The sequence below is a fragment of the Aulonocara sp. 'chitande type north' Nkhata Bay genome, linkage group LG13 (assembly GCF_057382095.1).
Source record: "Aulonocara sp. 'chitande type north' Nkhata Bay isolate Kocher_YH1m ecotype deep benthic linkage group LG13, A_spYH_male_GT1.1, whole genome shotgun sequence".
In the NCBI taxonomy this organism is placed as follows: Eukaryota; Metazoa; Chordata; class Actinopteri; order Cichliformes; family Cichlidae; genus Aulonocara; species Aulonocara sp. 'chitande type north' Nkhata Bay.
Genome location: NC_141356.1, coordinates 8,516,080 through 8,541,054, shown reverse-complemented (window position 1 = coordinate 8,541,054; position 24,975 = coordinate 8,516,080). Strand labels below are relative to the sequence as shown.

The 24,975-nt window shown below is 41.5% G+C and overlaps 1 protein-coding gene across 9 annotated transcripts in view; it reads left to right on the top strand.

Annotated features, from left to right (window-relative positions):
* ate1 (arginyltransferase 1) overlaps nt 1-24,056 on the top strand; it is a 51,684-nt gene extending 27,628 nt beyond the window's left edge. For 4 of the 9 annotated variants that reach the window (XM_086258545.1, XM_086258541.1, XM_086258549.1 and 1 more), the window contains 4 exons: nt 366-413; nt 2,372-2,471; nt 14,371-14,491; nt 22,720-24,056. In XM_086258545.1, the coding sequence (XP_086114671.1) occupies nt 366-413; nt 2,372-2,471; nt 14,371-14,491; nt 22,720-22,898 (448 nt within the window). In that variant the 3' untranslated portion in view covers nt 22,899-24,056. Of the gene's footprint in view, nt 1-365; nt 414-2,371; nt 2,472-14,370; nt 14,543-20,223; nt 20,451-22,719 lie in introns of all 9 variants that reach the window. The other 5 variants (XM_086258542.1, XM_086258548.1, XM_086258547.1 and 2 more) reach the window with 3 other exon arrangements.
* Nucleotides 24,057-24,975: the final 919 nt, after the last annotated feature.

Genomic DNA, 24,975 nt, shown 5'->3' with positions numbered 1-24,975 from the left:
TCAAGTTCATGCTAGTGTTTAAAAAAAAAAAAAAAAATGTTGGTAATTTTCCTTTCTTTTTCTATTTTTTTTAGTAACAAGAGTTCATGGAAAGTTCTGGAATTTTACACCAATACCTCTTTGGGAGTCCTGATTTGTGTATTTACTCACTTATCATTTTACAAATCACGTGTAGCGTTTAGATAATGTCAGAGCTGAAATAATATACGCCTGGATGTCAGGCAATACAACAATACTAAAACAAGTAAAGCACTGTGCGCGCTATTTAGCTGTGTCAGTATGCTTGTATGTGCGATTCAGCAGGAGAAACAGGAGAGGGAGATGTTGAGAAATTTCTCATAAGAGTGCTGCTCCTTCTTCCACAGGCCCCCGAGGACAGAAGGAAGAGGGGAAGAAAAGAGGCGCATAATGAGGTGCCTGAAGCACTGTGTACAGGGAACACAGCTGGTGTTAAACCTGGATCTCTCTTACGAAGATGTCCTGATTATGTTGTCGTCAATGATCTCAAACCAAAATATACTGTATTTCTTAATCAGGCTTAATCTGATTGAGTGTTTATATTTTTCTGTAAACAGTCTTGTAGTTGAATGCGCACATAGCCTATGAAAAGTAAAAATAAAAAAAAAATAATTCTAGATAACAAAAATATCCACTTTTAAAATACTTAAACATATGTTTGCAGTATTTTGCAACAAAATTGCAAAAATTGCCATTTGAGTCCAATCAACATGGACTCGAATGGCAAAAATTCCTGCAGTGGCCCCAGTTTTAACCACATATATATTATATAGATTACTCATAAATGCTGACACAATAAAATAAGTATCTGTGTGTTTCCCATCACTAGAAGCTCAACACAGTTCTTGTAAGATTAGGTAACAAAATGTTTCCACGTGCATGCAAAGCTGCAAAAAGCATCTCATAGCATGCATTATTATGAACCGTGTGCTTGCGTATGCACATCAGTATGAGGGAAGCTGTGCAGGAGCAGAGGGCTTGATAATTGGCTTGTGCTGGAGTGTCAGATGGCTGAAGAGGGGATAATGGCGGACTCAAGCTGCTGCCATGGGGGTGGAGGTGGGGGGTGTGAAGGCCTCAAGTGAAGGGGGCCTATGGCTTTTTGTGAATGGGCCCCTCGCCTCTCTTGACCCCCCCTTCTTCCCTGATTCAGGCCTGCCGGGCCCTTTTGTGGTGAGGGGATGGGAACCCAGGAACCTGGCAGCAAGCGGGTGACCTTCTAGCACCTCTCTCTTGCTGCCTCTCTTCTCCGTCCCTTTCTCTTTCTTGACCCTCCTCTTTTATATTCTCCTCCTGTTCCCTCTCTCTCCCCCCACCTCCCTTGCTTGGCTTGCTTTGTCCCATGTCTTATTTTTCAGTGCATCTATTTTATTTTAAGGCCTCTTTCTCTGTCTGTTAAGTCTTGTAAGAATGGGAATTCTCCCACTTCATTTAAGCGGGTGAAACACAGAAGTGGAAGGAAGAGTGAAACAAAAAGGATGGGGGGGGGAAAAAAAGAGGAGCTGGAATTTAGTTATGGAATAGCGAAGGAAACGGCCGAGAGAAAGGAGAAAATAGGCTTTCAGTAAAAGGATGCAATTAAGGAAGAAGCTATTGGGGAAAAATAAAGCAGGCGAGACATTTACTGTATTTGGAGAAGGTGTATAAATCCTCCACGTTCTAAATCTTTATTTTACACACTCTCTTCCTCCTTTTTCAGCACCTTCTTCTCTGCTTCAGGGCTCAGGGCTGATAGAGAGAAGGCAATTGTTTTTGTGTAATGACATGAAACCAAAAAGAAGGTGGAAAAAAAAAACCTGCCTTTTTGAGTGTGGGTGTTTACTTCCTCAGCTTAGGCACTGCTCTAGACATAGCAGCAAGTGCCATTTATATGCTGCTGATGGACTAACTTGTAAGTGAAAACACATTTTAAGTTAGTTGGTGTATTTTTTGATGTATCAATTTGAATGTTTTATGAATTCCTTTATTGTTGCTTTGTTATTAAAAATTGATACTTTTCTGATGCAGCATCCCTGCATATGCAGTTAAAACTGTGCGAAACTCCGAATCAGCTCATCATCAGGGTTCATATTTTTCAGAAGAGTAAACACTGCAGTAAATAATCTAATTAACCTGACAATAAAATAACTGTGTAAATCGCAACCATGATTTTTCTACATGGGAAATTGAAATTGGTGCCCTGTGGTGCACAAACTCCAGCTATGAGGAAAGTGATGTCGGATCGAGGCATCCTTTTAAGACGCAGTGACACTGTATGCTGCTTGAATACAGTATGTGATGTTTCAAAAAGCATGAAGCCTTTTCCTTACACTTAGCTCTCTGACAAGGTGCATTTGTGTGTTTCCTGCCACAGGGAGATTGCTTTTACCAAGCAGCTGCAGAAACAGTCTCCCAAGCTGTCCTACTACTACCTGGGCTTTTACATTCACTCCTGCCCCAAGATGCGGTATAAGGTACGCATTATCTCACACGTACAGCACATTTATCATGGTTATCACACTTTATATTGACAATATATTTGAATTTCAGCACTGGGGTCCTACGTTGTTGAGGTTTTGTAAACTGGAATTCACATATCAATGACTTTAAGTGTTTTATACTCTGATATAAATGCTTTTATATTTTAACATTTTGGTACAACAGTAAGAGGCCTGTTACGACACTGATATGCTGGAGATTTGCCATCTTGTAATTCAAATGTACCTCTTTGCTCTCCTTTCTTGGGCCTTTTAGATCTCAGATCAGATCTCTGTTCTATACTCTTTCAGTTTTGTCTCTCTTGCCCATCATGTCTCAGGCCAGTGACCAACATGCTGTAATGTCTTTTGTTTGTAAAATACCAATATTAAGTACTAATATAGTTTTTCTTTTGCTGCATAATATTTATAGCTTTATAATATAATCACAAAGGGCCCTGTAGATCTCTTTATATAAAATCCCAGCACCTGCCTTAATTAACATTACAGTCTAAATTACAATTTGGAATTCATTCACCATAAGTTTATCTGGATTAGCAACATTTATCAGTGATGGTTTGAGTATAACACAAGCATGAGTATATACTCAAATGCTCCTGTTAAAATTTATTCATACACAGTCAGTATATTTGATGGAGTGAATAGAGCATGTGAGGGAAACAAAGTGATGGTGAGGACATCCAGGGAAGTAAGAGAGGATGAGGCTGCTGAAGACATTAAAGGTTTAGCGAGAGGTTACACTGGTGACAGCAGCCATAACTCAGCAGTGAGAAGAGTTCAGGATGCTTCCACAGAAATCTGCATATACACTGCAGTTTACCTGCTGTAGAAACTGACACAAATAATAAATGTGGATACACAGAGGAGCCAGGACTCACAAACATAACCTCGGTTCACACCAGAAACCACTGAAATATCTATAGCTTAGGAGGATGATGAAAGAAAGGAGTCTTTCCAAGTGCTTTAGTTTAGCTAAGTTTTTCCCATTCTTTCTCTCTTTTTCTCATTCATCTGCTAATTCCTCTATTTCACTGTCATTTCATTCAGATGTTCCCAGAGCTTGTTCTTGCCCATGGGAGACTGATGTCTTGTTGGGGATTATGGCAACGTGCCACATCTTTTTATCCATTTACATCTTGCTTTGGATAGTGCTTTGTCCAAATTCTCAGTTTGGGACTCTGTATATGGAACACATATGCTGTGTGTGTGTGTGTGTGTGTGTGTGTGTGTGTCTGTGTGTTGAATCTTGATCACAGTGTTTGTCTGTGAACTCTGTTACCACAGCACCTAACTCCTCCTGGCTCTGGTATTTACTACCCCCAGCCCCCCATATCTGCTCTTGTGTGTTTGCCTCTGCAGCGTGTTGTTCACAAACTCCCCACTCGGCCCTATTTTACCCTTGGGGAGGAACACAGAACGAGGGTGAGAAGGTTGCCCGGTTCCCACCTTTGGGCTTTCCCGATCCCACAGGAACACAGACACATTCAAATGTACTCTGAGCACATGCACGCTGTCTTGTGTTGTCTGATTTGCATATGAGCCTCAGTAATTCAATAATGCACAGAGATGCTGTGGAATTGTCACTTAGATGGGGCAGTGCCTACGCTGTTTTTGTGTTGAAGGTTTACTGGTTTCTGGATCTCAGCGCTGCCTCTCGGCTGCTTTAAAGAAAAACACACCAGCTCCTGAACTGTGCTGGACACCACTCACGCCCCATGAACACAACTTCCTCTCTCTATTTTGCACACCTTTCCCTCCCTTCTTTTCATCCTTGCCACTTTTTCTAGAAAGCCTCTGTTCCCATTACTTACTGTGACTTTTCCTTTAGTTTTTCTGCCCCTCCATTTGGGCCTTTGTCATGTTTTATGCTGAGTTGTTGTTTTTCACACTCAGAATCTGAGCTGTTTGAGGTGATATATGATTCATGATCTTAATGTTTGTTTGTTTGTTTGTTTGTTTTTAACTATGTACCGAATAATCTAAGAGATCTAAGCATCTCCCATTCCCACCTTGAGTACTGTCTGCATGTGGTAATGATGACATAATCAGAGTGTTAGTGCAAGCATAAAAGGCTCTACTAAGGCAGGTCACTGAGACGAGTGTTAAAATATTGTAAAACCAGTTTCTTCTGTATTAAATTTCACACTTGTTGACGCCATACTCCCATTTTCCTGAGGAGTAGGACTGTATTGTTTATATTGCACTGTGAGAATTTTATTTATTTATTTTTGCTGTATACTTTTACACAAGGGGCTGGAAACCTCGAATATCAAAAGAGACATTTTTTAAGCAAAAACATCTGTATGGATACTCAAAACATATTTGAGGCTCATATTAGCCCATTGACATTATTAATAGTTGTAAGTAGTTTAAATCTTTTAACACATGTGACTATTTTGCAGGAAGCTATTTATTTAATTGATTCTTTGGTATTGCTATGAAAGTATTGGACTAAAATTAGTTTAAAAATGTTATTTTTACCAAAAAGCTGGAAAAGTTCCACCATTTTTCCTGCTTCAGAATGAGTCTTTGGTGGGTGATTACCCACCTAAGCATGAGTGGGCCACATATAGTTAAGGCAAAGATTTAGTAACAGTAACTCAGTCATCAAGGGTGTTTTTAAGCCACAGGGAGCCACTGAAGGCGGGCAGAAGAGCCCCATGTGGGTCTTTTTTGTGATCTGTTAGCGATACCTGTCTTTTACCCTCATTCTTCATCACTCTAATGGACTTGGCTGTCAGGCTACAAACTTTACTGTTCTGCAGGTTTCAATTTTGCAGGAGAGTTTTTTAACCAGGTCACATCTCTGCAAAGGAAACGCTACATGCGAAATGGTTTGAAAACTCTTAACAGTGCCAGAGACTGGGCATGGTCCTGCAGAGTAGCCTTAAAGGGTCCTTGAAGACTTGGAGTCCAGCCAGGAACAGAGGGTTGCCTGGCCAGTGTCAGACCCTCTCCTTTGTTCTCAAAGCTGGGACTGAGTGTCCCACAGAGTCTTGCTGGTTTGGCTGGTGGGTTCAGGGTTTGACGTGACATCCTGCCCCTGGCTCCTGTCCCTGGTTCTTTGGCCCTGCATGGCCCTGTGATGTCAAGCTGTAGAGAGCAGAAGGTGAAGCTGTTGGAGGCTAAATGAGACCAAAGGTCTTGGCCCTTCTGCCACTGTTCTTCTTTCACAATGCTTCTCGTGTGTTAACGCTAACATTCATTTGAATTATCTTGCTTTCACGGATTCCATCCAGTGTTGTCAGTGTGTCTGATGACAGGAGAGCAAAGTCACATTTGCTAACAAAAAAAACAAAAGACAAACTTGTCACTGGATGCATGCATTTTGCAGATTCTCACAGACAATATACAGCTTTTCCTAAGCACTTGAGTTTGACTGTGACCGTCCAATTATCTGCTAAAACCATAAATAAAATCCTTAATGTGCAAACCAGCTCAGGTTCTTCTTGCAGCGTTTTATTCCTTTCTCTTCAATCCAGCTTCAGCTGCTTGCAAGATTTCATTAACTTTCATTTGATATCTTTTCACTTTTTATTTTCGAGCTTCACCTGAACAAAGAGTCGATCCATTCTGCACTGTAGTGTTTTTTTTCCATTTTTCTTTTCCAGAAGTGCGTATATGCCCGAGCACTTGTCTGTGCAAGTTACTTTTGAGTACTGAATAAGCAGACTTTGATGATAACAAATGAAGCGCTCACCCACTTGGCTTAACCAATCTAGTACCTGGTCTTAACATTTCAAATGCTTTTCAAGTGTGGTGTACATGCTTATATACAGACACACACTCAGCCTTACAGAATACACACCCAGTTATACCCGCTTGGCGAGGGAACGAGAGAGTTGTATGAAGTGCCTCTTATTCTTGTTATTATTGTTCACAGTGAAAGAATGTCTCGCTCTGAGCCCAGGAAGCCATTAAATTTTCCACAGAGAACGAGAAAGAGTGTGAGTGAGTGAAAATAAGTGAAAAGAGGGAGGAAGAGGACAGATGGAGAGAAAGAAAGGAGTGACATAATGTGTGCCAAATGAGAAAAGGAGGCGAGATGAAAAGCGTTATTCGTTTTCACGGCGGTACTTCACCGACTTTTAAAGAGCCCTTTCGCAGCAGCTGCACCTCTGTTTTCCTTTTCAAAGCCAGCTCCTCCTCAAACAAACAACAAACACTGTCAGAGAGACGGTCACTCCTACAGCAGCAGCCAGAAGTTTTTGGGTTTGTTTTTTTTTGGGGGGTTTTCACATGACCAAAGCTTTTGAATTCAGTGGACCTGAAATAAATCCATCCAGGTGTCAGCCACTGTGCGCAAGAGTATGTCGGGATACGTGCAATGAACAAATTTGATGTTGGTTTCTGGGTGCAGCGTTTGCCTTAATCAGTGCGTGCCTGCAGGCTTTTCTGTCACCTGCTGCATCAGCTTAGCTTTCAGGACATCAATTAGACATGACAAAGTGACTCCCAGCTCTGGTATCAACACAGGAGCTCACTTTCACCTGCATACGAAAGGTTTGAAAAGCAGTATGCAGTCATCTGTTGTTTGGTTTTCATAGAAATCAAATCATAGAAATAGCTGTCCCCAACAAGTAAAAATGGAATAATCTGTATTAAGTCATTACAGAAGTGTATATTAATGTAAATCTCTCAAACACTCTCATCCCCTCTTCAGGTACGCAGTGGCAGGTTATGACATGCTAAAAGCCTCCAAGCAAGCCGCAGCTATCAGGACTCTGCATGTGTGTTATTTTCACTCAAGGGGCCCAATCAGACACTATGCTATGCGTACGTGTGTGACCTGACATTTTGTGTGTCACTTGTTGAGCGTCTTGGTAGACTAAGAGTGACGGTGAGTGAACTTGAGGCATCTCAGGGTGGGTGTTTCCCTACAGTAGCCCTCATCCCACCCCCCCCCCACCCCTCCGGTGCGCGCGTGCTACAGTCCACGGCTTCGTTTTAAGGCAGCGTCAGATTTGTTGATGAGGGCATCGCTTTCTTACGTATTCCTGTTTATTATTGTTGAGCTCCTGGCATAAACATTATCCCGCTTTGGTAGGTTTTGATGAGTAGCATTGAAACGGTTTACAGTGAACAACAGTGTTTATGTTGAACTGTCGTCTAATGCTGTAGGCCCAGAACAGCGCCACGCCCACCCTTTTTCCTCTTTCTTTCATTCTTTTTGTTTCTGTCCTCCTTTCAACATTTCTTAACAAAAAAAGGAGGGGAAACAGCCGCCATGCTGGTCGGGATGAAAGATTGATAGAGAGTAAAGAGATCAGATTGAAGAAACTTTCAGCTGATTCCATTCGGATGAAAACATGGCAACACGTTTTTGCTCTTTTAGTCTAATGTTATTACAGGCAGAAGTGATATCTACTCTCGCAGTGGTGAGGTTCTCATTTCTCAAATTGTCATCTGTGTGCGAATGTGCAGTAAGTCATGATGAGGTGGTATAAACTTACTGTTCGGCGCGGTGCGGCGTGGATTGGTCTTTCTCACGCATTTACTGTAATAGTTTTATGTGTTTAGCTCTCTCTTTCATGTCTGCCTGTGTTCTTTTTCTCAGAAGAAGCAATATTCTCTTGGTTCGTAAAAGCTGTTATTCTACTAAACCAGCAGCATTACCTTCCAGCAATCCTCAAGTTAAAAAACCCTGTGCCCATCAAAATAAGATCAAATCCAACGGGGTCCATTTTCACCCTGTCTGTGAAGTTTATAAGCCAAAGCTTAGCCGTTTTGCTGCCTTCCACTTCTCCCCCTTTTCCCCCGAATTTTTTTTTTCTTTTTTAAATTGGAGCCTTTCTGACAGAAACATTGTTGTTTGATTTAGCTTGACAGGAGACCACCAACAGCGCACCTCTCAGCAGAAACATTCGTTTAAAGTTTTGATAATGTCTCTTGTCTTTTATGCTTCATCCTCTCTCTTCTGTCCTGCCACACTTTGTGTTTTTAACAAATCGTTAACAGGTTAGAGCACGGGCTTGGTCCAGCCACTGCTTGGCACCCTAAGAAACGGTTTACAGTGAAAAACAGTGTTTATGTTGAACCGTCGCTGACAGTCTCTCACCCTGTCAGCGCTGACAGGGCGAGAGACTGAGGGAGCAGAGTTCAGGGAGGTTAGGTTAGAAGATTCAGTGTTACTGCTGGTGGAAGGACAGAGTTGGGAGAGGGCGGGTTGCAGAGAGAGTCTAAGCAAAGGGGAGGTCTGAAGGTCATAAGGGCAAAAATGAGAGTTTGGAGATGGTGTCATGCTGAGCACATCCAGAGCCCTCTAGCTGCCAACCTGAGGTGTTTGCCTTACCATTAACTTCACCTCACCTCTATTTATTTTCAAAACCTGGTGCAGCTGCGCCGCTTTGTCTGAAAGTCTGTTTTTTGTTTGTTTTTTTTTCTTGGCAAGAGACCACATTCAGATCTTTGATAAGCCCTACTCGACAGAATGGGCTGCTTTCATAAATGCATTTAGAAACACAGACTTATAGTGTGGGCGGAGGCCTTGCAGTTAGAAATCTGAGGTGGGGTTTTAAGACGGAGATTAAGGGCTGCGGATCTGACTGCAAGTCGGTAACCTGTGGTCTGTGTCAGACATTCATAAGAGTTCGCCTGCCCGTAAAGACCCGAGAAGATGAAGAGATAAAAGTGCCCAGTCTGAGAGCTGATGCCCATAAAAGCACTGCCATTGGTTCTCAGGGTTTGGTCGAAATGTGATCCTGTAAAAATATTTTTTCCTCATTAACCTGTCATCCGTGGAGCCGTGACGCACAAGCCAGGCAAAGGGAGCGCTGGGCCAGAATTGACTTGGGTGGAAGGGATTGGTGGGGGTTGTCCAGGGGCCCACAGGGGAGACTTACCAGCCTGGATGCTTTATTTGAAGGCCGTCCTGTGGTAATGTGTTGAGTAGGGTGAAGAGGCCTCGGCGGGCCCCTGAGTGTTTAAACAGCAGCAGTTGGCGTAAACCTCCCGTAATGCAGCCTCATTTCTCTGGGCCCTCACACACACACACACACACCTCAACAGGCACAAATGCATATGTAGGTCATGTGAAAGTATGATCGCATGGGCCACTATTCTAAAGCACGGCTTGTTTGGACATGTCTTTCAGTGGTGCTGTTCATTCAGCCTGCTTAGTTTTGTATGCTATTTTTCTAGCTGCGTGTGTGTTTCTGTGGGCTGTGCTGTTTATGTGTGTCCGTCAGCAGGTAGAGCTCCCCAGCCATGCTGCCTCCTCCTCTGGGCACAATATATGCATGTCAACAGTCGGAGGACCACAGAGAGGGGTGTATTGTGAGGGCCGCATTTTGAGGGAGAGTAGAGTCGTTGTGGGTTTCAGGACCTCTGTTTATTGGTTTTTGAGTAAAATTGGTTGAGAGTGACCCTGCGTCAGAGTGCTGGCCTCTGCCAGGCTAGGTTAGGTTTGCCTGGCTTTGGGTCACACTGCTTCTTTGTACGTACTCCAAGTTCAGGCTTGTCCTGGGTGACGGCCAGCTGCAAAGAAATGTGACTTCTTGACCATATTTGTCTGCTTGGGTTTAATGCCCATTTCTTTCTGAGAGTGCTTGACCACTATGTAATCCCAGCATAATATCCCATTCACTATTGTGTTCATGCTTGACCTAATATATTATATAAAACAGGGTGCTTTTTGTATTGCATGTTATCTTTGGATAATATATCTCTTGCCAGTGCCAGACAGACTAAAGTCTAACATTAGTGACCTCATCTATTCTATGACCACTCTTACATCACACTTTTGGAGCCGCTCTGTCTCATACTGAGGTAGGTGTTCAGTTAACCAACTGATTACTTTATAACTTGATGTTCTTTCCTGGGTTGGCTGTATCAGTTGTTTTAACAAGAAAAGTCTCTTTGAAACCGCATGCAGACACTGTGCACAGTGTCTGACTCGTGCAAACGCAAACATACAGTGATACCTCAGCAGGGGTAGGGGTGTGTAAAAATTCAGCTGTAGATATGAGCAGGAAATTAGCTGCAGATGTGGGTGTAAAGTAATGCAGATGGAGACAGGGAAACCCTCTTACCATGACACTAAGTCCACCTCCTGTCTTTTGGTCTGGCAAGCCTGAAAGGGGATCGCTTTGAACCATGACACTGCTGTGTGGCTACAAATCACCAAATGATCTCATCCTCAAAACTCTCTTTCTGATGCAACATGTGATCGTATCTTTACGTTTTTGATTCCTCACAAACACATTTCCCTTTTTCTAGCTGCATAAAACTGCCAGAGCCCTATAAAATGTATTTGTAGACACTGAGCTGGTCTCCAATGTTAAAAGGTTAATGAGCTACAATCAGTGCTTCAAATTTGTGTTTAATTGATTAAAGCTGCTTTTACAATTTGTGACACCCTGGCGGGAGAGAAAAGAAGGTGAAGACGGTCTTTTGTTTGATGAAGGTTGTCTCAGCTCAGCACATACCAAACTCATTTGTCTGATTTCCTAGTCAGACTGGGAGGAGGAAAAGAAGCAGGAGGCAAAAGAGGTGTAGATTTTCATGAGGATTCCTTGGCTGCGGCGAAGCACTCCATTTATGGCTCTGATTAATTGCCTTTCATATAAATCATTGGTACAGGCCTGGGGCATTGCTCTCTACCTCGAGGTGTGTGAGACAGGAGTGTGCACAATTAAGGGAAGGAACAAGGTTAGTGAACTTTATTATGGACTCAGTGACTCTGACAGAAACACACAAATCTGTGTGCATGCAGTTGTGTGGCCTCAAAAGAGTGAGTGATGCTGTATCATTGATGGGCTGGGGATGATAATAGTTCTGCAGAGTATTGTGTAATTGTATGTCAGGCCCTGTGGAGATATGTGTTTATTTAGTTTAGATGATTGAAGCTGCATAATAGTTTACACTGGGGCAGCTTGTTATTCAAATGAGGTTGAGTAATTGTCCTCTCCTGCTTGTTAAAGTTTGGGTTCACTGGGAATGCTGTGCTGTAGTAGATTGCTTTCGTATAAACAGTGACCTCTGCACATTCATTAACAAACACAGTGCAAAACAACAGATTAAAATGACTCAGAGCCTTTTCTCACTTGTACAGTTTACATTTTGTTGAGGTTCTCCCTCGTCGTCGTCACATTATTACTGGACGCACCTCTTAGTTTGTCCACTCATCTCCTTGTTTAGTTTTTGTTTTTCATCTTGATCTACCCATTTATATTTCTTTCCCTGACTTTCTGCTTCTCTCTGGCTTCAGACATTCTCTCTCAGAGCTGGGCCCCTCCATGCTGGCACCCAGACTGCTCCCCCCACCAGCCCCGCTGCAGTCAACGTCTCAAAACATTAAATACCATCCTTTTGCTTCATCTGCACCTAATTTTCTTTCGCCCCTCCCTTTCTCCCTCCTAACGCCTCTCATTTTTCACACCTCAGATTGCAGCCAAGTCTGTCTGCTGAAGTTTCTATGCGTCCCCCCCCCCCCCTTCCTCACTATTTTATTTTCTTTTTTCTCCCTGATCCCTCATCTCTCTGTTTCCAAATGAGCCTTTCAGAGATTGTCAGTCATCTGCATCACCTCCTTTCTGCCTGGACATGCAAGCACGGAAAGGAGTGAAGGATGGAGGGATGGTGACAGATTGGTTTGTGTGGGAAGTTTTAAGCAGCTACAATGGAGGGAGCAGGCTCTGAAAAGAGGGTGACTTAACCTGAAAAGATTTATTTTCGGCTGAAACGTCTTATTCAGGCCTACCTGGCAATATGCCGAGCAAAAGTATATACATATATATATATACAGACAAACCTTATCGCATGACTTTCTTGCCATTTACACTATCACTTCCTGTGGCCTCTTTAGGCCACTTAGTGAGCTAAGAGCCACTCAGGAGCATGGATTTGTTGTAGGCCATTTCACTTCCTGTTATTAGATTGGTGGTAACGCTCTCAAGAATCTACATAGCAGGGAGCCATTACTGGATTCTAGTATCTGCTTATAGATAAAGATATGGATAATGTGAGCAAGCTGATGCAAAAGACAGAAAACGAAGGACGAGCCAAGGAAGCTGCAAGGGTATCTATGCATTACATGGCCTTCTAGTCAACCTGGGAAGAGAGAAAATATGAGGGAGGATAATGAAAGTCAGTGGTGAACTCAGTATTCACATTCAGTTCAATTTATTAAAAAAAAGAAGAAAAGAAGCTGACAGATAGAAAAGCAAAGCCCAGTTTGCCATCACCTCGCTTCTTTATTATTTCTCTCCACCGTCCAGACCACTAATAGCTGTGTCCTTTCGTACTCTTCATCATTTCTCCTTTTCAGGGGAAGAACTGAGGAATTGTCTTTGTGCCATGACCAGGCTCTGCGTCTCATTTTGCTCAGACAGTTCTCTCTTTTTTAAGGTCTACAGCAAAGGCTGGATTTATCATTTACAATTATAAACACAAAAAGTAGACCTGTGTAAATCAAGTTCACTTTATTTCTATTGCAAAGACACACACTGACACACAAAAACAGTTGTTTCTGTTCCTTAAATATGAGCTTCTGGTTTCTGGGTGCAGAAGGCTTAAGTGGGGAAATATGTGCATATCGTTGTGTTTCCGCTGTTAGCCAGGTGTGTGTTCTGCACGTAGAGGTGTGTGTCAATGCGGTGTTGAAGGAGTCTATAGAGGTGTGGCAGAGTGTGAGAGTGTCAAGCTAGCTGTGCTGACAGTTGCAGGAGGCTGTAGGTTGTTGGGATGTGGCCGACGATTGCGTGCATCCACTGCAGCTCCGGATGCAGAGCATTCCACCTTCATCTGTCTGTTAGCAGGAGCACTTGGAGCAGGCTGAAGGCTTTTGCTTCATTGTGAATTCCTTTATTTTTTCCCCTCCTTACAACTTGGTTGACTTTTGGAGTGATTGTATGATTTTTAGAGATACATTTTTGCTATGGGATGGCCATAGACGAGGACCCCGCTTTAGTTGGAAAATACAACTGTCTTTGTATTCCACAGATTCTTCTGTTTTTCATTTTCAAAGCCATAAAACAAACTAGTTCTTTCACATAGCGTCCTATCTTGCATGTGAAAGCAGCCAGTGTATTTTTCATACATGTGCAATGCCAGATGGTTCGTGGTCAGTTTGTATAACAGTATGCTCCAGCGATGCTATTTCCTTTGTCTTACTTATTCCGATGTTTTGATGATAACAGTGTTTTTTTAAATCATTTAGAACATTTTGACCTTCTTGTGTTTAAAAATTGCATTCCTGAAATCCTGGACTCTTTGTCCTACGGTTTAATGTCACATAAACTGTAAATATTGGTGTGGGTGTTGAGGCAATGCACCGGGCCTTTTGCAGGCCTTGTTTACAGATCTTTCTCTGCAGTTTGTATTTGTTTGGAGCCATGTGATGGAACACAGTTCCCTGATAATGGCGTCTCTTTCTGTTCATTCAACCCCTCGCTCATTTTTCCCCCCTCTTTGCTTTGCAGCTGTTTTTGTTAAGCTTAGTTTTCTTTCCATCCAAAATGTTTGGTCAGATACAGACTCGTACCCATTTCACAAGCACACATTACAGTGCTGACGTGTTTACATTTCCTGCTAAACGTGCAGACAGTGTAACACTCATGACATGGAGAGACACAGCTCAAACAAAGACCCTTAACAGAGAGGGGTTTGATCCAGGTCTCAACCCTCATCTTGACCCTGGGGTCAGTTTACAACTTGTCAAACCTTTTGATTCTAAAGGGTCACTAACACTAGAGTAGAAAGGCTTTTACCAGGCTTGCAGCATATTTGTAAGTATTTAGTTGATAAATGTTAGAAAATGGTTTTAAACAACAAAGAACCAAACTGATGTCCTCAAGTTGATCATTTACTACATAATGAATATATGGCAATTTAAACAGCAGTTTTAATGTTTTTTCTTTTCTCTTTCTTTTACCAGGGGCAGTACCGGCCTTCTGACCTCCTGTGCCCAGAAACCTATGTCTGGGTATCGATAGAGCGATGCATCCCCCTTCTTGACAACTCCCGCTACGCTCGTTTGAACCAGGATCCTGATTTAGGTACTACTGCACAAAACTACTGCTCGACTGATGGCATCACATGGATTTAATGTATGAAACTACATCATTTTTTTTTAAACATGCAATTCCATAAACACAGCACTGTAGAAAAGTCTTACGCCACCCAACATGACTTTATATCTTGCTTCCAAGTAGTCTTGAGCAATAGTTTTCTTTGGAAAATGGTTGCTTTTTTACTCATTTTCAGTCCAGTCCTTGTACTTGACCATTTTATTTATTTATTTATTTTGAACACTGACCTGTGAATCATTTAAGCATAAAACAGGCTCCAGACTCCTCAAACACAATCCTGGTCTTGTGTAGACAAATTGGCAAAGAAGACATTTTAAATTGTCCATTCAGAAACTTTCTCACTAACAGCCTGCTGTAATTTGTTCCCATTTCTTTAATAATAATCTGTAAAAAATTCCTAACATATCATTGTTTGACAGGCTTAAAATAGTATTTTTGCACCAACACTGTGATGACCTGTGTGTCCTTGAAAAATTTGAGGAAACTGGACAAGTTGACACTTTTTTTTTTTTGGTCTCTAACCTAAGAATGATATAAAGCAGAATCTGACAGTCATGTTCTTATAAAATATGGAAAAAAAATCCAGCAAAGACCTGACGCAGGAGAAATACAGCAGTGTTGGAGATTTTTCTCAAAACTGATGGAATTATGGGCACAAAAAAGTACCAAAAGCCATCTGATTGGTAAGAGATTCAATTTTTTCCAGCATTACAATGATCCTAAACACACTGCCACTGCAGTAAAAGCATACCTGGAAATTAAAACAGAAAATTGAACACAATCATGAATTGGCCTCCCCAGGATTATTGAAAATTACTGAAACAGTAAAAACTGAATTCAATTTAATAGAATTTGTACAAATTAAAGAGGCGTTTGCAGATCCTACGGTTTTCTCATTCCTCATCATCATTTGGTATGGCCAGAGCAGACTTGTATGCAGTGCATATATAAACCTATGTATACGTACCACTGATACACTCACTACATGATTGACTGTTTTGTTTTTCCCCCTCTTCGGTTTAATTTTAAAATGTTGGCATACTTAAAGCAGTTCCAAGAACATGACTGGTTGAAGGTACAGAGAGCCAGCCATGTCCTGTTTACTGTGGCCCATTAATCTGCATCACCAAACAGGCACCAGACAGAAAAGAGCCACCGATCAACAGTAATAGGAGATGTGAGCGGACATGAATTTGATTGTCAGATAGATGGAGACTGATACATGGAGGGGAAAGAGAGTGAGTAATAGAAGAATAGATGGAGGGAGAGATGGGGGACATGTGATAAAAATATTTTTACAACGAAGGCAATTGAAATGATGGTGGCTGTATGCTCGCACCCAGAGAGAGAAAAGTGTAATAAAATGGAAGATGGATTGATAGAGAGTTGGAATGAGAAGGAGCGGTATATGAATGTTAAACAACAGACGTGGGGGTTTGTTGTAGTGACCTCATACTTGGAGAAGAAAACCAACACAATTGATGAAGGAATCTCAGTCCGGATCAGATTGTGTGATGAGGAAAAGTTTCCAAGCAGATAGTTCACACTCTGTAAAGAAAGTTAATCGAAACACATTTCTTAAGGAAATGAGGATTTACTTGCTAGCGTTGGTCGTTCAGTTATATAGTGAAAACAACACGCTCGGGATAAATAAGAGTATTTAAATGTCAATTAAAATGTTAAATGACAATGTCTAGACAGGTCATTTATAACACTGCAATTAACATCTTAGCCAGCGGTTGATCTGACCTTTCGTTTTGTTCCCAGTAGTCCTCGGCCTTGCACAAATTACTGAGGACAAAATCAAGGTCTTGGCATTACCATTATTCACAGTGAGCAGTTTATGTTTGTGTGTCTGTGGTTCTTGTGGTGCCTGGATTCCTGCGTGGACTGTTGATCTTGGACAGGACTGGGCATTATTTCAGGCCTAGCTGTCCAAACGCAGTGTCATTACATTTCAGTGCTAGCTGTCTTGCTGGTTCACTCTCAGGTCTGGTGCCAAGCTTTGTGACTGAACTGTAAAAAGCCAGACTAACAGTAGTGTGGAGGGTGCTGTCCGCTTTAGAAATACATCCAAGTGGCGAATAAGTCAGCAGGTCAACCTATTTTGTCATTGTCACTTCAGCAGTATGTCACACAGTTGAGGTTTGTGGCCCAGTTCTTTGGCTAGTTCTTGTTGTGTGATTAGATTTTTGGACACAAATAAAGACATGCTGCAAATAGTTTCTAAGTGTTGGGAAAGTCTTCACTGTTCATTTAGGAATCTGCTGTGGCAATTTATGGCAGCTGCTGGGCCACAAAACTAAAATATTTGTGCGTATGTCAGTGATTGTGACATGTACTCTGCTCTGATTGATTCATCTGCTTTCACACAAAGCAAGACTGATTACCAAACTATGTTTGTCTAGTGTGATGGTTGAGCAGTCAACTGTCAATAACAGGGTTCAGTGCACAGCCTCTTATTTATATACTGGGAATACTGAATTTGTCTCCATCAACACTGGTGTCACATTCTGCCAAAAATAAACATGTATAGTAATATAATTACTCTGATCAATTCAAAGAAATTTGACTTTAGCCTATTCACATGGAGATCTGTTTGCCATTACAACTCTCCTTCACTTTATTTACTTTATTTATTCACTTTTTCCAATACCATTATATTATACTCGGTCACTACTATACAGTAATCTTGTCTTTAAAGCAAACCCGCCTATAAGCCGCCTCTCCTGTGGTTGGTTGCTGCTTGGAGACAGAATGTTTGAACTGACATCACACGGAGACTTGAGTAGAAAAAACTAAAAGAGAGTACGTGGAGCAATCAGCTCTTTCACCATAGGGACTGTTTGCATCACACATGCTGACCTCATTATTTTAAGCTTAACAGTATAAAGACAGAAATAAGGAAAATCGTAGTAAGTCCACTTTAAGAATGCGGTCAAAACATCCTGTCTGTAAATGGGAAGGTTAGGATAATCATGTATTACATTTACTATTAAACCAATAATAATAGTATTATAATAATAGTATACTATTATTATACTTATGAAGTGCTTTTTTTCTCTAACTGGGCGACCCGCTCTACCTCCTGAGCAACAGCCAACCAATACACAGACGTCCCAGGCATTTACTTTTTTAATTATTTTGATCTTTTTACTTATTTTATTATTACTATCATTATTATTAATACATTTGCTGTCCTATCACCACCACCATACTGCTACCCATAACCATTAGACAAACGACCGAATCCTGAATTATATAAACTGTTAATCAGGTATAGCTCTTTAAATCTTACTGATGAAGTTAAAGAAAGATTTAATTTTCTTTTTTAAATAATTTTTAAACATAGATGAATTAAAATGGAATATTTGTGAAACAAGCATGGCAAATATTAAGATTATTTTCAGAAAAAAAAGTTAGAACAACAGATAGTAAAAATAATGTGTTGCTCGCTTGTTGAGAAGAATGTGCTGGTAGTTGGTTAAAATCATGTTGCTTGATTTATTTCCATACCTTTAAAGAGTCGGTCGAGAAGTCTAAAAATCAAGTCTCACCAAAATAATAATCATACTCAGTGTAACCTCTCTATATAGCTTGAAAGCCAGAACCTTAACCTCCGGCCCCCAGGCAAAGGTCACTGTTAGTGTGCTGGATATGTGTTTAGACTGTAAAATGTGACCAGGTTACAGTGCTGTACTAATGAGGTGTGTAAAGACAGCTAATCTAAAGTTTACACAGCTCTCTTCACATCAGACTCACACTGATGCCTGTTGCTGACATCTTGAGGGCCCTGGGACCTGGGGCAGGTTGGCTCTTAAAATGTATGTACATACACAGAAGCTCACTGTGTGCAGCACATATCTGTGTCTCACACACTCATAATCCGTGTTTGCCTAACAGCGGGAGTAGTAGGGGCATTGGCCGCTAAGCAGTATAAATATTTGCCAAAATACGTGACCCAAGTAGTCACCCCTTGAACTGTAAGTGCGCCTGGCAGCCACTAACCCACATGCACAAAGTTACACATTGCATACACAAACCCAACGTTGTGGTAAGTAAAGTGCCAGCTGGTATTTCACAATGTACTGTTCTCTCTCTCTCTCTTTTTGTTTTTTTTTTTTACCTTTCGTTACATCTCTGACGCACACATTCACAGCTTTGCATCAAACTGATAGTCTCTGTGCTTTCAGTGCAACGAAGTGAAGCTAAAACATTAGCTAGAGGCGTGCATTCTAGCCTGATGGTAGCCAGCCATTACCCCCAAGTCTCTTGTGATTTACATGATATTTCTAGCTTATGCCACACGTTCATATCTTGTCTCACTGTCATGGCCACTTTGCTCTGCTCTTAGGCAGGCTTTCTGCTCCTTAGCCTGACTAATGCACGTTTCCATTCAGGTTAAAGCCTTTTTTTTTCCAGCAATACAGGAATTTCTCTTCCCGGAAGCCCTTCTTTTGGTGCTTTAAAAGAATATTTAAGTCTTTTCATTAGTAATAATAATAATGGTAATATCCTTTATAATGGAAAGATATCCTATTGTCGCTTCGGTTCCTGCGATGGACAAAAATTCATGGTCACCGGCAGGGATTCAGGGTCAGCTGCTAACACAGGGGCTTGAACCCAGGTCTTGCAGTCAAAGAGCAGTCTTCTCAGCACACTACAACACCCTTCTGGCCCTTTCCTTTTCAACCTTTAGATCTTCAACATTGGGTCAGAAGACGTGGTCATAACCTGATGGCCTGCCTTTGACCAGCATCCGGTGTTAAGCAAGTGTTTCGAAAGTTTGAGATGGATGGGAAGAGAGAGAAGCGTGGCGGGGTGTCAAGGCCCGTAGCCTCAGCCTTGACCCTCGCACTCCCTTATCCGACCCTCATCACTCCTCTTCCCCCTGACATTTGAACTCCAGCCCGAAGGAGCTGTGACCTCAGAGTGGCGTGTCACTGAACGTCCGGTTGGCCTGACAGGAACAGGGTCTGGAGCCACTCAGAGAGAAGAGACACTGATGCAGCCAGAAGTGAGTGAAGAAGAAAAGGAAAGTTGTTTATGTGAGGAGCGGATGTTTGGATTGCCTTGAGTAAGAGAGAAAGATCTCTGCTCAGTATTACTGTTTCACTTAATAGGCCATCTTCAAGCTTCATGCTTCTCTCCATGTTTTCCTGTTTAATGTAAACTCGTCAGTATCTTCACGAGGCGACACTGTTGGACAAGTGTAACTTTGTAATAACTGCAGTGTAAGTGGACTGTCACCGTGATGAAGAACATGAGGAGGCGGCGTGTCGTGAATGGCCCGAAGGAAGCCGAAGAAGCATCAGATGTTTAAATCTTTTCACTTTGATTCCATTGGGACACAATAATCCTTCACGGCCCAAAATGTTGTTCGTGAGGAAGTTGCATAACATGTTTACATCTTTTTAAAATCAATTTTGCCACCCGCTGTGTTAAAACCTAGAGCTGGTATCCTTTATTTAAAAGTTAGTGTCAGCCTTCCTTCAATTATGTGACTCAGCAGTTTCTCGAGAAGGGTGGAAAAGACAGTAGTTGGGGCATTACTGAGCAGGGAAACGAGGCTAATAAATAAAACATGAATCAACTGTGTGGAAAATTCTAGCTGAAGTATGAGAATATCTAAATGGTGAAAAAGCCTCGGGGCTTTATGCTTCTAACAGCTCTCTTCTTTCCCTTGGCTTGTTTTTCAGGTAGTTTGTGTGCAAGTTAGATGCCAAAGTTGTAGATAGATTGACATTTGGATCTCTGTACACCACCACAATGGACTGAAGTTAGGCAGTTGAACTGAGAGGCACTTCAGTCAAGAAATGGTCCAAAATTCCTCCACATTGTTTTGGACGCTACTCGAGCAACTACAGGAAACATCTGATGGACGTAGTTGCTGTTAAGAGGTTCTACAAAATACAGAAACAATCTGGTAACTTAACATATTCATTTTACATTAATTATAAATAACAGGATTATATTTAATACTTGGATGCAATTCATTTGGTTCAGGTCTAGAAGATGGTCAAATGGACATCACTAAGTAGGCCTTTACTGCAGGTGCCTTCAGTTGATGCTTGTTCGCGCGTCTTACGGCAGGTTTTCTTTCCCCCGATGCCCTGTCCATGCAGCTTTGCATGGAAATACCCAGAAACTATTTTAAAGATCGTCAAACATTTTATTCTTATATAATGACGTGTCAAAATTCATTAAGGGTGCTAGGGAGGTCATCAGATGTCATCTTTATGGGTGAAAGAGTTCAGATTCAAAATTCTACAAATGTTCCATTTCTTTGCCTCGCTTTCGATTGATTGAATGAATGTGAGCATATGGTCTTCATGTTTTGTTTTATTTTATTTTTTCCTTAAACATTTTGGTTTTGCTTCTCTGACCAGTAGATTCCTTCCTTTTTTATCTGGAATCCACCAAATGGGTCTGTAGGCCCGTTTTGTTTTTCAGCCCTAATGAAGGCCTCCCTCACTCTACAAGTCATTAGACCACATGTTGAACATTAGCCAGAACAGCCACAGAATGCAAATACAGCACTTAGAAACAACTCTAGACATATTATTACCTTGATTTGACCCGAAAGAAATAACAACAGTCCACACCTGGCCTTGAAACCGCTTATCAATGAATTGTCCGATTACTTACGAGCCTGTATAAACAGACGGAGAATTTAATCAAATGATTTTAATTCCTAAACAGTTAATGTGGTATTTTTTGCTACGTATTTGTGATTTTCACTTATTGTTTATCCATCTGAAGTTATGCGAATATTTAAAATGTCCCACTGGTGAGTCTTTTTGCTTGAATCTTAGACTTTTCCTTTGAATCTGCTCTGCCGATTAAGCCATCATCTGTCTTGGCAGCGGTTTAGGCCTGAAACATTGTAACAGATTACTGCAGCTGAGGTTGACTCGTATTGCTCTCAACAAGTCTATCATGTCTAAACACATCCGAGGTCCAGTTACAGTGCTTTTTGAGTTTCCTTTTTTGTAAATGTAAGATTTCTTTTATAGAAAAGACTCACTTTGCATTTTTTTTCTCCCTGTTGTTTTTCCAGTTGTTGATGTGATCAGGTTGTATTTGGCTGTATTGCAAATATTTTAGAAATTAGTCAGAGATATGTGTGCTCGCATCTTCTTCACCAGCTGCTCAGCTGTGAGCCACATGGATGATGTCAGTGGAGTGATTAATTGTGAAGCCCTTAGTTCTCTTAATACGACATCTACTTAGGCCTTTTTGACTGATGTGCCTGACAGGAGAGTGCGCTTCACTCTGCTACCTGCTCCAGAGTTGTTTTTTCTTTTTCCTTTTTTCTCTAGGTTTCCAGGTCAGGATTGCTTCAAGCAGGACACTTTTAATGGATCAGTTGTTATATGCAGAGTATTTAGGGGAGATATGCATTTCAGAAGACAAAATAAGCATTTTGCAATTGTTTAACTAGTAGACTACATGGTGTGATAATGGACTAAGAAGATAAATAAAAGCATTTAAGAGTCCTACTTGTATGACTGCAACATTTATTGGGTAGTTTCTGACACAAGAGACTTGTAGATGTTCCAGTGCATTTAAAAAAAAAAAAAAAAAAAAAAAAAGTCATTTTCTGACTGAAATGGGAAGTTTATGAGTGAGGCTGAGGTAGAGTCATACCTCTGTACAGTATATTTGGCTTTGCTTTGCTCAGTATGTACTCCCTGCTGTGCTTGGCTCAGTGTCTCACTCCTGGAGGCGGCAGGTTTAGTGTCAGTGAGGGTCAGTGTATTTCAACCCTTTTTTTCCACATCTGACTCTCCAGAGAATCATTCTTAGCTTCTGCACACATACACTTTAGAGATTAGTAGTGTTTTACTGGTCCATCAGAGCTGTAAAAACACTGCTGGCAGTGTATGACACAGGACCTAATGAGATGCTGAGTTTGGCAAGCCAGCAGGGAGCAAGGCCCTGTAAACAAGGCCTGCTAACTAGCCTGCTCACGCACCACTTTGACCCCAGGTTTAGGGCACAGAGGAATTAAAACTGAAGGGGGGGGGATGTTTTCTGCTCCTCCAACACTTTCTCGGAATAATGGTGAATTTCTGCCAAGACACTCAGAGGTTAACTCAAACGAGCGAGGGAAAATAAGGACATTGTTTATAGTGCTTGATGTGTCTACACTGGTCCTCATTATGTTCTCATATGTGCCTGTTTTCGTCTAGGAGATGCTCGGGCCGTGAGGGATTTGGGCAGAGCTCTGGTGCTATACAGACGGACTGTCATGCCCTATGCAGCCTACTCCCGCAAACGCAAGGGCTCCAGCGACGAGATGGAGGTGCAGCAGTACGCCAGCTTGGTTGGCCAGGACTGTGCTGAAAGGATTTTGCTTTATCGCTCGTAAACACAACACATCATATTACCTTTGAATAAACGTAAATACATACTCCCTCGGCTGTTTATGTATGTCGCTGTTTATGAAAGTGCTTTCTGACGCCTATCCACGTAGTCTCACCGTGCTTACCCTCCTGTATATGCTGACCATGCAGCAGCCGATGGCAATCTACTGCATGTATGGCCTCATTCACTTATTCATTTATGAGTTCTATTTTTTTTAATCTGTCAACACCACTGTTCTGGGTTCATTCTTTTTTGTGTGCACCATTTTGATTTACTACATGGACAAGTTCATTAAATGGATTTTTTTTGTAGGAAACTATTTGGAATATATTCAGTGTATTTGCAGTACAGCAGAGAACAGAAAAGAATGTGTTATTCTTTTATTTTCAAAAAACGTTTCCAAAATTTCAACAAAAAAATTCAAAAGTTCCTAATTTGCTGTAACTTTTTTAACAGTTTAATGGTGCATATGGTCAATGAGAAGAAACTCAATTAGAAAATATCAGGCAGCAGAGTAACTGCAGCTACACTGCTGCCTTTCTCTCTTATGTCACCGTGGGATGCAACCATCTCGATTGATAAAACAAACTCAGTTTAAGCTCAACTTGTAATAAATTTGCTTTACATCTGCTATAGCTGAGGTACAGCAACTGGTGCAATACAAACACACACAAAAAAACAGGTCTAGACATAAACAGATGAGCCAAAGAAAAATTTATAGTGAACAGATTGACTAATGCAATCATATTCATGTACCCTTACGCCCCTATCGCATATCCTCCCTTTGACTTTTTCTTTCTTTTTGGCACCTCTCTTAATTGTGTATGCTTCAGTGCTGATCTGAAAGAGTGTTTGACTGCACCCGGGTTCGTATCAACATCGCCACTGACACTCACCAAGCATGCTTTTTTTTTTTTTTGTTTTTTTGAATGCCTGGTGATTAAAAAATTTTCTTTTATTATTATTGGTATTATTATTTGCATAAACTGCGTCCCAAAAAAATTCACCTCAGCAAAGATTTTATCACTTGAGTTCATGCTTGAGGTCAAGCAAACAAGACATTGTTTTCAATACTTTTGATTTTAAGTGTTGCTTTTCTTTTCCTTTGAATGTTGACTGTTATTTTTGATGAAGTTGAATAAAGGAGTTACAGCCTCCCTGATTGGACTTGATGGCTTTTCTTTGCATGCAAATTATGCAACACAATGCCGATTCCACTGGCTGAGAGATTTTTGGAAACATGTCAGTAACGTGTTGAGTCGTTCAAGTCTCTTTCTAAACTGTGTTAATTTTCACACATACAGTAGTTCATGTGTGAAAGCTTATATCTCCTGAAAAGCACATGCATACCCAGAGATAAGCGCTTCAGTTGGACTTCAATTAGGCAAAGCAACAGGTGTTGGATACATGAGCTGGCAGAACGCAGATGTACATGGCTTCTTACCGCAAAAGGTTTTCGCAGCAGTTTGACTCGTGGCCTGACCTGATAGCAGCCAGGGATCTCGTCTCACAACAAAGCACGTGTTGTCGTCTGTGCTGTAAACACAGGAATCTTAACTTGATGCCATGGCACGACAGGTTTATGAATCTCACTTAGTTGGCAAGATCTGCTGAATGTAAGGCAGGAAAGTTGTGCAGTAAGAGAATCTGCAGATCTTCCTACAATCTTAATACAAGGCTTTAATGTGAGGATAACCAAGTAGTGTGTGTGCTACCCCCATAATCCAGATAGGTAACTATCCTCCTTGTTCTAGATACTCTCCTAGAGTCACATAATCACTCAAATGAGTGAAACTTGTAACCTTAGCCCGTAAGTGTCAGCTTGACCCTGCCGTGGAGCTGTGTGCACGATGCAGGTCTGCTCTCTGGTGTGGCCCGACACGGCCCACATTCAGCCAGCCCACTTGTCTGCACCCAATCTTGAGAAAACGATGTAGAGAGTCAGTCTCTCCAGTTTAAACTCAGCCTGGGTTTAAGAGCAGCCTGTGTCCTAAGGAATTAAACCAGATTGACAGGCTAATTCTCCAAGAAGGGAACACTGACGCTGGCTAGTTGCCACTTTGGATTCAATGTTTCTCTCC